We start from the raw sequence: 13,125 nt of genomic DNA, 5'->3' as shown, positions 1-13,125 counted from the left end.
AAATCAATAGATCTTCTTCTGATCTTGGTCCCGTTTTTTCTGATATCCATATCTCACAATACAACAAAAATAAATACATACTAGATAAACGAAAGGGTTTTAAAAGAAAAAACAATAGTAAGTTGCGCATTATTTTATTTCAGTGTTTTACACTATTATTCTAAGAAGTCTGAAAGTGACAATAAACTTAAAATATGTATAGGTACAAAGTTTCGTCAATAAAAGAGTCCTATTAATATGAATGTTAGTTGTTACTGTACATATAAAATTAAAAACAATGGTAGCATTTCATGGTTAATATACAGATAATGTATCAAAGTGAGATTATCAAATAAACTTATAACATTGTATAGTACGATTTTTAAAACTTACGAATTTATTATAAATCACCAAATACAAGGAATTATATACGGTCAAATTATATAATATTAATTACAATATTCTCTATAAAGGTATTTCATGGGTTTACATTTACTTATTTCACTGATCCAGCCATGTCTATTTCATGACCCAGTAATAAATAATATTTGAAACTTGAAAGTCGAGACATTTCGATCGTTTTGAATAAAAATTAATATACGTTATTTTGACTACATCTCAGTTTCGACTAGAGAAATTATTTACACTGAAAATACTTTCAACCACTAATTTTATTGTAAGTAAATAATATTCACATAATATAATACAATAAAAATATATTCTATGGCACTGTCGTGGAAAACGTGAAGTTATTTGTGAACTTATTTGTGGCATACATGATACAACTACTTTATTATGTGAAAATATATTTCATATTATATCATTGCAATTGAATATAGATATAATAAAATTTGTTCAAAGATTCCCCACTAATTAATTGTTACTCCAAACAAAGGTAGATAAGGAAAATTAATGCCGTAAAAGTGATCATAATTATTAAACATTATTTACATCTCAGAAAAACCGTACGATAACATGATTTTACTATCATTAAAGCGCGTCACACACGGTGAAGATACTAAAATATTTTATGTTAAGATTCTCTAATATAAAATATTACAGTATCTTAAGGTATCCGGTATCAGCGTTCTTACCATCATTTTTAAAGTGAAACTTTTATTACATCGTCTCAAACTTTTTGGTCTGTGTAGCGCATGTCGCGTGTATCGCGGCTGCCGAGTAGGTATACCTACTCTGCAGCCGACCGTCACGCGACATGCGCTACACAAAGCAGTGTTCGGAACCGTTCGAACAGTTTCACTTTTACCGTGGTTTCATAAAACCACACAACATTTTTTCTTTTTGTCATTGCGTACTAAGACCCCTGTAGAACCGCCATCCTGTTACAAATGACCCGAAACACTGACACAAAATTTCGGGTCATTTGTAACAGCATGGCGGTTATAGTATCTTCACCGTGTGTGACGCGCTTTACACATACATTGCACAACATTCAATTGTCTATTAGAAATATATTTCAAAAATTGTTAAAATTTTTATTTAATTTGTTAGAATTCTCGATTATAAATTTGGGCTTTGGTTTTAATGTTTTGGGGTATCTTTTTTCTCTAGTAACGTGTTAGTTATTTGTTCGTAGAGCGATCTCTTGTAAATACGCGGCTGTCCGTCGCGAAGGCCGTGAGGATACAAACCGAATGTTGTGTAGTCGTCGAACCAACTTGTTGTGGGCTGAAAAAATATAAATATTTATTATTTATTAGTAGGAAACTTGTTGTGGACTGAAAATATATAGGAATATATTAGATAGTGTATATTATTGTATCCCTACTATAATATTATAAATGCGAAAGTAACTCTGTCTGTCTGTCTGTCTGTTACGCTTTCCCGCTTAAACCACTCAACCGATTTTGATGAAATTTGACACAGACAATCTTTAGACCCTGAGAAAGAACATAGGCTACCTTTTTTTTGCGAAATATGTACCACGGGCGAAGCCGGGGCGGACCGCTAGTTATGATATAATACCATGCTCATTAGAAGCGTGGTTGTATTAGGTCTACAAGAATTCATCTAATCCAATTTCAGGCAGTCAGAAATTTGTAAGGAATCGAATACCATGTAATAACGAGAAATGTATGCGAGAGAAGCCAGCGGACGAGTATCTTATAAAATTTTAGTATTGTAAAATACGTAAAGGATACATTATAATTTGAAACCATATTCCATTGCCAAATATTTCTTAATCTCGTTGAGTTAGATGTATCAAATATCGATTTTCCATTCCCGCCTACGCGAATTTAGTAGTCTGCTACAGTTTGCGTAGAGATTTGACGTCATCGTCTCTATGACGTCACCGCAAGTGAAATATTAAAGATGAATTGTCGTGTCCGTATTATAATTTAAACCGCCCTTTAACTATAGATCAAGGTAATTGTAGATGAAAGTTGAGCAGGAACTAGCATATAAAAAACATTAAAAAGTATGGACCATAATTATTGAATGTTTTTACAACCTACCTCACTTTTACTACACGTACCTCCGTAATAAATAATCCGTATATAATAATATATCGTGAATAATTGATTTGATAATAATATTATGGTATACTATAGTCACGTGAATAATTATAATACCTACTATAGGTATGTAATAATTTATGTCATATAGTTATTAACAATTTATCGTACAGATAAGGCGCATTATCGATCGCTTTTGACCCCTACATTCCCTGAATCAATCTGCGACATAATAAAACAGGATAAATCATTCGTATGTAATAACGGAAATAAAAAAAATATATAATGGAAAACGGCTCTTTTTGATTATTACATTTTTTTAAGTTTGCGGCAAATTTTGAAATTATTTTCAGGATTGGATTGATTAGTTTTGGAGAAGTAAGAAGACATACTATTTATCATTCATTCAAGGCTTAAGACATATAGGAGATCACCAAGTCATTAAAATGGTTTACTTTGCCCTTTGTAGCTCTTTAATAAATTATTGTATCACATCTTGGGGCGGTAGTGCTAAGAGTTACCTGATAGAAGTTGAGCGTGCCCAGCGCTCGATCCTCAAAGTTGGTGCTGGCCTCCCTTACCGTTTCCCTACCACCGAGCTTTACAAAAAATGGGACTTACTGACGGTTAGGCAATCATTTATACTACAGACAATCATAAAACAGCATTCTCAACTAGTTTTTGACAAAAACCTACAATCTACCCAACGTCGTAAAGATAAAATATGCCCGACCTTACAATTCAAAAGTTTTCATTCACACAATTTTTTCTGCTTTTTGGGACCTTTTCTTTATAACCGAATAAATAAAACGTTAAACATATATCCTCAAAATAAATATAATTGTAAATCAGCCGTAACTAATTATTTGAAAACCCTAGATTACCAACAAACTGAAAATCTTTTAAATATAAAAACTTAATGTTTATTTCGCACTGTATTAACATCTTATTGTGTATGGCACACACACGCACAAACGCAAAAACGCACGCACACACACACACACACACGTAGACGCACACACAAACATACACATTCACGCACACTCACACATACAAACATACATATACACGCGCACACATACAGACAAACACTCACTAACACACTGGTCACGTATATAATTTTAAGTTACTTTTTAAGCAGAAGTAAATTTAAGTTCAGTCTATTGTTTTGTTTTTCTCTTCTTATTGTCGATTGATATTTAGTTATTGAAACTTTAAATGTATTTTAGTAGTGCTATCCGCGAGGGGGGCTAGTGATCTGTACTACAGGTCTTTCAAAGACCTATTTCAGACACTAGTCCTTCACAACGAAAATGCTACACGTTTACATATTTAGTTCCTTTGTAATAGTTTTAAGTTGTGAAGGCAAATAAATGAACTTTTATTTATTTATTTATTATTATCATTCATTTTTTAATTACACATTACACAACTTACACATTCAATACGACGATTTAATGATAAGTTAGGCGTACCCAGCTATGTTATAATATACCTATAAGTTGGTGCATTATGCGCTTACTCAACAATATGGCTTTGCCTATATTTATAATTTCTAGGGTTACATTGTATCATATATTTAAACTGCAACTCTGCAACGCTTTTTTGTCAATTATAGTTTCGTTAAAGCATTACTTTACTGTTTTTATTAACAACTATTTCGTACCGTCCGCGTTTATTTGGCTGCAAATTCACAAACAAAAACAGTTAGTATAAAAAATGTCATTTAATACCATAATAATTATTAATTTCTTACCTCCAGTCTGAAGTTAAGGATCTTAGCAGCAGTCTGGTGATGTGGTACTGTGACGATTCGCGATACAGGGAAGTATCCGGGATGACTTGCTGTTACTTCGTAGTGACCGGGCGTCAATAAACGGTAGTAGTCACCGTATGCACCTAGTTTTGTGAATATATTTTATAATTTATATATATATCTTATAATAATTTAACGGATATACTTATTATTTATGGCATCTTCAATTTTGAAGAGTGGTATGCTTATTGACTAAAGAAATTTAGCGTAAACTTAAATATATTTTTTATGGAATTTAATATTTAACGCTTTTTTATCAATGTAGGTAATATCCTGAGCTCTATAACTACATAACTCCTGAAGTAGAAAGAATTAAAATAAATCGAGTTATCAATGGCATGGACCAAAAAATAGTTTTTTTGGTCCATGTAAATGGTTTAAAAATGCTGCTTCTGATTAAAAAGGATCTTGTCTGCTATTATTTATTATAATAGAATTATAGAAGCATTCTAATGTATTCCTTCTCATGACCATTGTAGTACATTCAAGATTCATTAAATGCGTTATTATCTCAAGATTAGATGTAATCGCTTGTGGACAATTGCGTTCAATCATTCATTTCCTCACCGATCCCTTGTTTACATTCCATTCGAAAATACCATTGTTTCTTTATATCAAATAAATTTATTATGCTTTATCAAAGTGTATTTTTCCTTAAATATCTGTGAGTCGTAATACTTAGCTAACAAGCAACAAGCTTTATTAGGATATCCTTTCATATTTAAATTATAAATTATGTCTTCACTCAACATTAAGCCAAATAAGATCGTACGCCAGCCTCGAACAATAAAAACCCACATGACTATGAATCTCAATTAGAGATTGGTACAAAAAATAAAGAAACAAGATAAAGATGTTATGAGAGAAGCTTTATATCGTTATTCTATTTTTTGTAATGAATGAATGAAACGACGGCCTTCACGGAAGGATGCCTCACATAATAAGAAATAAATATATTTATAAAACATTACATTTATTGTAGCCTCAGAATAGAAATTGTCACATATTAAAATTATAAATTATAATCATCATTGTATCTATGATATTAAGTCAAGCACATACCTACAGTTAAGCCTACAGTATAATAGAATTAAAAGTAATAATTGTCCATTTTGGTCATACCAACAAAAGACAGATTAAAATGGTATATTGTACGAATAGGTATGCTAGCTATTTATATTATATTTTATCACTGAACAATGCAACAGGATATATAGATATACAAATTACCTAACGAGGAAAATTAATGTTAGCCAAGCCAATATCAATCTAAATTAAACCTATGTAAAAATTCTTGATGTATTTGAATACAAGCGTTCATTAACTACATTTACCATCAATTTATGTAGGGACTTATTTACGATATTTTTTTTTAATGTTGGTAAACCAATATAAGTAAACAAACATTAGAAAAATTTTCGAGAAATTCTTTGTTGACTGACCAAGCTCTATAACGTTGTTTTTGCTTTCTTTATAAACAAACAATATCTAGACAGATTGAACTTAATTTTTCACACATTATTTCCTAACACGTTTCAATAAATTTTTTAAAGGACAAATTTTCCCAATCTTACCTGTCGTAATATCATGTCGTATCGGCCTTGGCACCGGTCCAGTGATGTTGACCACAGATATTATAGCGTTTTGTATGAATCCCGAGTCATCGCTGACCACACCCTTGACTCCAGTATGCACCTTCCATATAAACGCGAGTAAGGCATCACGATTTCTGTGCCATTCGTTTTTTAATTCGTTCGCTGGAGGATACTTCTGGCAACCCAATTCGAGCGTTACCTCAAACGCGTTAGTTGCCAAGTAGTTGAAGTCTTGCATGCCTAGAAATAATGTTTCATTTCGTATTCTACTCCATATAGTAAATATTTCTCATACAATCAACACAATATACCTTGGTTAGTTAGTAGTTACATATCTGTTGCATATTAAATGAAAAAGGCTACTGTCTTAAACTTGAGAGTAAGGTTCTTATATACGCCTCTTATAAATATAATTATTACAAACTAAATTATGTATTTGAAACACTTATTCACAAAACACTAGATTCTTCCTGTCTATAAAGCTTGAGTAAACAAGACAAGACTGAATTCTGCGAGGTTGAATTGAATAGATATCTAATATCTATGTATTTCTATACCAGAGATAAAAGTCAAAAGACTGCAGGTAGGTAAGTATGTGGATTTAATTAAGCAATGTTTTAACAATAATTATTTAATCATACTAATCTTGGTTGGTTGATTTACGTTTGTGTTAAATAAGGTCACGGATTTTATCCAGGGCAGAGAATTAAATAGCCTCGCTCTTAGAATTATTTTCAGCCGTAGTGTCTGAATAATCCAATAAAACTTATCAATTAAATCAGGGAATGGGACCACACAAATTAAAATGTAATTAGTTAATGGATTTAGCTTCTAATCTAGTTTCTTTAAGATTGGTGCATGTAGGTGATCTAATATAGTATCTCAAAGGTCAAGGTGTAGGAATTCCCAAAGTGATAATCTTAATTTAATAACAAGTTAAGAGAGACCTTTGGATAACGCTTTGGATCATTGGATGTTTATGATATTATATAGAAGACAGATTTCTTTAAGGATAATTCCAACTATTCTTACATTTAGATACCGACTGACTTTAATGGATGTTTGTTGCTGACTGACTGAATCAGATGTACAGAGATAGAATATAGTCTGGATAAACACATTATAGGCTACTAATTATCTGGATTCACCGTACCACACGAGTAAAGCCCCAGGATCAAGCCGGTACACTATGTATAACATATTTCTCAAATATTTATTTTGCAAAATCACAAACACGTCCTCAATATTGAATAACAATAAGCATTCAAGAGAAAGGTTGAACAATAGTAAAAATAACATAAACGAACCAGTTCACATCTCATGGTTAACGCGATCTTAAATGCCAGAGTATTACGTTATTACTTATTACCGAGCGCTTCCTGTTCTATAAAGGAAACAACGGACAGACGGACTAACAAGTCTTAAAAGGACATGATTAAATATGAACGGTTAATTGATATCGCGAGTCTCTATTTTTGGTAGGTGAATATGAGCTGTTGCATGCTTTGAAATCTTTAGATCAAGGTTACTAGCTCGATCTTTTGGAAATAAGACCAAAAATAAAAAATATTTTATTATTTTGCAACTTGACCACCGAGCGGCCCGATCGGGCCACGACACAATAGATTTTCTATAGTGTCTGTGATTCCGGGGGCTGAGGGATTAATAATAATATTATTACCAACACGATTACAATATATGTTTGAATTCCATGAATTAATGATAATTATATTAGGTATATGAATTCTATGATATGGTAATCAAGGCTTAGGTCAAGCTAAAACTATAAAACATTTTGAATTACATATATTTATTCTGTTGTAAATTCAAGTTTTTTACGTAATTGGAAGATAAGCTTTCGACAAGGATAAATCAAATATATCAGATCTAATTAGTATTTAATCCGAGGCGTTCCATTACAACACTATTTTCAAGTATCAAATCACTTGAGCAGCTTACGTCAATCCTATTACGTAAAAACCATTATACCCTCAAAGCTTGCAATAGCTAAATACGTTTTGAGGTCATCAGACATATTGTATGTAATGGTAGGTATATCAACGTTGAAATATTAGTATTAAAACTACACTAAAACAATAATAATTTGAATATTTTAATACATGTAAGTTCATACTATTTACACAGTATTACAATATTTCCTATATTGTAATACTGTGATATTTATGTGGTTTTTAGTACTTTTTTAGTTTGATTTTGTTGATCCTAACTAAAATGTGCTAATTTGTACATACCTATTCATCTGTGATTTGTGTCAAAAAACGTTAGTAACATCAAGTAAGTATCTACGACAATTCAATGTTTTTTTTTTGCAAAAAATCGTACAATACACATGACATAAAATGCTTTTAATAACTATCAATCGATCTACGGCAAAGCCCATTGTTCGTAATAGCCACGTGCCTTCAGTTTATAAACAAAACACGACACGAGCCGCGCGAGATTCAATTCATGTTTGTTTTTACCGTTTTACGCAATAAGATATGATATGACTTGCGAAAAAAAATGGTTTTAGTCAAATATTTTACAGAAAGAACTAGCTAGTACTTATAAAAGAGAAACAATAAACTATCCTCGATATCCTTACTACAGTAGCACCTCGTTAAGTCGAACCTCGATAAGTCAAAAACCTCCAAATCTCGAAAAAATGTCTTGTTCCCTTCCCTTCAAACCCGAAAACCTCCGTAACTTGAAATCTTGGCCCTCTGTTAGTCGAAATAATCACCGAGTCCCTCCAAGCCATTTTGGTACATATTTTCACTCTATAACTCGAAAAATTAAATTTGACCTCTGTATCTCGAACATGGCAACATTTTATTTTACAATCTTTATAACTTGATCATTTGGACTTTAACAACTTGCCGACAGTGCAGTTCACTATAATTGTTTCTTAGAAAACATTTTAGGAGTAGGTATCTGATGACGTAATTATCGATTCAGTAGCTCAGAAAACCGATACTAATGATTAAGATGACATAGAAGACGTGAATAGTACATGCGCTCCATGGGTTTCCATCAAAGAGGCAAGAACCGCATTGAATACCTTACGAAATTTTATAAAGCAAACCAGTATCTTTGAAAAAGAAGAATTTTCTGCTCTTTATAGATTATAAAATGCTAGAGAACAACCAAATTATCTAAAGCAAAAAAATACTGACTTTTTTAATGCCATATTTTTTATTTTAAAATGATTTGAAATAATGTTGATTTCTAATAAATAAAAACATGTTTGTGACCTCTGCAAGTTGAATTTTAATTTATTTTACCTCTGTACCTCAAATTTTATAAGAATAAACCTCAAACTCTTTATGTCGAATCAAAATCCGCCTAAGTCGAAATCCTCCATAAGTTGAAAACTCTATAACTCGAATTTTTTGGCGTCTCCCTTGATATTCGACTTATAGAGGTGCTACTGTATCTAAATCATTTTCATCATCCATGTAGTTCATAACATTAGCGCGTTCAACGAAACATAGTCTTCATCGGAATATTATTGGTAAATAGCAGTACAGATAGGTATAGATTTAACATACAAAAACTTACCTCGTTACAAACTATTCAATTTTTTCTCAAATATACGAAAATTCGTGAAATTCTACTGATAGTCTTAAATACGTGACTCATTTTTGAAGTGAAACTTCTTTATCGGGGTTGGAAAAAAATTTAGTGTAACATTTTTTCGTTACGCGCCATCTTGTTTTTATCCCTTACACGCGTGATTGACGTATTTCTGTAAAGTTGCATACTTATAGTAAATTATTTTTTGAAAAATAAGGTCATAAAGAAGTTTCACTTCTTACGTGTGTACCTACACTAGTACACATACATTTTTTTTCTTTTTAAAACTTAATAGGTATCTATAAACTTACCTCCTTTCAAACTATACCACGCTGCTCCATTAGTAACTCCCCCTTGTTTCCCAAAATTATACGATTGTGTATCTTCCCCCGCGCCTATGGGACACCCGGGACGATTGGGGTCCGCCATGTCAGCATGGGCTTCCGCGTATGACATTGCTAATTCCCTGTTATAAGGATAATAATTAATATGTATATTAATTAATATATTGTCATATTTTTTTAGTAATTTTTACATTTTGGTTAAGAACGTGAGATTATATAGACCGGGAGATACTGACACAAAATTTCGAGTCATTTGTAACAAGGATGGCGGTTCTACAGGGGTCTTAGTACGCAATGACAAAAAGAAAAATGATGGTATGAACGCTGGTACCGGTGGCTTAGTCGCGTGGGCGTTTGTCGAACTCGTCGGAAAAATAGCGAAAGTCAAACGATTTGTAACACAAAAATTTTAGAATTTACCGATAGCCCATAAAAAAGTAGTAGCCGGTAGTGTCATGCCATACTTTTCCGGTGTGACTTACAGCCCGCCATACCGACGCGAATGTGTTGATTTAAATAAAACAATCATTCAACCATTTTTACCAGGCTAACTTTTGCACAGGTAACTATCGTCGTGCAGCCATTTACGAAAATCGCCATGCCATACTTTTCTGACGATTCCAAATGGTCGCCATACCGCCGAAAATCTGCAAAAAATTTTTATTTCGCCAAACTTTTTGTACCAGTATTGCATTTGGATTTTTGGAGAGTATTTGATAAAATGTGACCATTATTATATTTGCCATACTTCTAGTAGGGGGAAAAAGTGCTGTCATACTTGAAAACTTAATTTATTATTAATTTATATAAGTGAAGATTTCCAACACATAGATCTTTGAAATTTTGTATTTATATTTGTTGATCCTCAAACTTACAGGAAAAATAAGTGCCATACTGTTACAAATCGTTTGACTTTCGCTATTTTCCGACGAGTTCGACTAACGCCCACGCGACTAAGCCGCCGGTACCAGCGTTCACGCCATCGTTTTTCTTTTTGTCATTGCGTACTAAGACCCCTGTAGAACCGCCATCCTGTTACAAATGACTCGAAATTTTGTGTCAGTATCTCCCGGTCTAATAGTATCGCGAGTATATTATACTTTTAGAAATTGCAACAAGTGTGCGAAACGTCGGGAAAATAATATACTTAATGAATTAATCGCGTTTAAAATCCGTTACAATCTTTAATTTCTAAGTGAGTTTATTTTTAGAAGATTTTTGACACAAATAATTAATTGGTAAAACAAACTTATAACAAAAATGTTGTAACTTAATAGTATCATTACAATGTGCAATAAAGACACCAAAATATATAGATTTCAATTAGCATTATTTATTTATAGTTATTGACTTTAGTTAAATTCCTTCTTACTACACCAAACAGGGCCAGAAATTATGTAGTGAGGAAAAAGTAATAGGGGTTGAGGAATGTCCACCATAAATTGTTATGTATTATAATTTAGTCTATAAAAACTAAATCAACATTCCACAGTTTTTTCCATATCTACATAAAAAGCAAAACATAGAAAGGACTTGGCCTTCAGCATTAAACCAGTAAATTGTATCACATACAACATTTAATTTTTATTATTTTAATGTCCTTTATCAATCAACATTTACTTCGAATTTGCACATGATATTTATTTTACAATAAAATACATATCTTAATATATATAAATCTTGTGTCACAATGTTTGTTCTAGGACCGCTAGTATATGTATAAATATATTAAATAATAAAATGTATTAACCTAAATGTCTCATCATCGGGACTAGCAGAATATTCAGAGACGGGGGCTCCACTGCGGCTCTCATCATAAGGATAATTGGCAACAAGGTCTCCTCCATGCAACGCTGCACTTAGCACAAATGGGATCGCCATCATCCATCTCATTACGGCCCTTGTTTCTGGTTCCAGCTAACATAAATTATTATTTTAAATTTATTTTTAAAAAGATAACATCATAAATATAACATGGTTACAAAGTTTTTTTTTTGTAATAATGTAATCTACCTTTATTTTAGTAAATATTGATATGTGATGGTATCATTTCAGAGCTTTTTTTAAGTTATCCCAAACTTCCGCTGTCTTACTTTATTTGACTTATAGATAGGTAGGTTTCTATAGGTCTAATTTTTTATTTATTAATATCAATAATATTTATTCCAAAGTAACTCACCGGTGCAGCAAGACGGGTAACATCTTTTAATAAGTGATTGTTGTGACTTATTCCTTGACGTTCAAATTCAAATGTAATTGCATCCAAATCAGGAAAGTTTCTATTTAAATCTATAGAATGATTGTTCGTCCTTCCGATAAGGAAATCCTTTGAACCCTAAATACAAAATAATAAGAATGAAATATTTAATTCCGTACACCCGAATTTTATAAATTATTAAGTGGAAGATTTAACTTACAGTATCTGTTGATAATTGCCACCCATCAGGATTCATAGCGGGAAGTAAGTGAATTCTGGTATTATGAATCAGATTCACAATTCGGAGATCACGATTTATATACTGATCGCAAAGATAATTCGCTAGACCCAGTAACAACTCCCTGCCGAGCACCTCATTCCCGTGAATATTGCCCACATATTTCACTTCTGGTATAACTAGTAAAACAAATTAATTTTTAATGCAAGACCTTACAAGTAAGTATATATTACTAAAGAAGGAGGTAGCTTAAAATTATGACTTACATGGTTGATGAAATCCAGGAGTTTCGGAAAACTCAATAACATAAAGTGGCACATTTCTAACAGATGGCTCGGTTAATGCATACACTCTCGTTACATTAGGACATTTTTCATGTATTTCTTCCAAAACTAAAGGAAGTTCTTCATTATTATGATGTTTCCATACAAATTCTGACGAAACAGTTATAAAAAAAGCCAAATACACAAATTTGTAGAATGCCATTTTCTCGTATTTTATTATCAAACCTTTTGTATATATTTAGGTATACAATATATTGAATCACATAATTTTTTAATACCAGCGCACTTTATATCGAATCGAAATAAATTATTTTATTCGAATTAAATAAAGTGAATAGATAACACGCTCCGTCACCACACAGTACACACTCGACAGTCGACACTCGGCTGTCGGCAGTCGGCAGCGAATATCGATTTTCCCGCGGAACGTTTACATGTTGCCAACCTACAGAAACTTAAGTAAATTATTGCCATCAATGTTTTTGTGTTGCCATTATAATTATATCATGCCTTATTTTATTTTACGGTATTTGAAATAAAAGTAATCAATAATACAAAAATTTTTAACATATTGTGTTGAGTGCACAGAATAGTAAAAACAAATAGAAGTGCTATAATG

The 13,125-nt window shown here is 32.0% G+C and overlaps 1 protein-coding gene across 1 annotated transcript; it reads right to left on the bottom strand.

Annotated features, from left to right (window-relative positions):
• Positions 1-744: 744 nt before the first annotated feature.
• LOC149904573 (carboxypeptidase E-like) lies at positions 745-12,900 on the bottom strand. Its single transcript, XM_090107384.1, has 8 exons — positions 12,489-12,900; positions 12,205-12,401; positions 11,967-12,122; positions 11,538-11,704; positions 9,755-9,909; positions 5,847-6,107; positions 4,213-4,355; positions 745-1,668 (listed from the first exon to the last, which is right to left on the bottom strand). The coding sequence occupies exons 1-8, from the start codon at positions 12,706-12,708 to the stop codon at positions 1,522-1,524; spliced, it is 1,446 nt and encodes a 481-aa protein (XP_089963510.1). The 5' UTR covers positions 12,709-12,900; the 3' UTR covers positions 745-1,521.
• Between the last annotated feature and the right edge of the window lie 225 nt (positions 12,901-13,125).

Source organism: Colias eurytheme, chromosome 11 (assembly GCF_061535395.1).
Source record: "Colias eurytheme isolate Ceu_HAF_F1 chromosome 11, ilColEury1 Martin Lab GWU primary, whole genome shotgun sequence".
NCBI lineage: Eukaryota > Metazoa > Arthropoda > Insecta > Lepidoptera > Pieridae > Colias > Colias eurytheme.
Note: the sequence above shows the minus strand (reverse complement) of the source record. Positions and strands in the feature narration are given on the sequence as shown.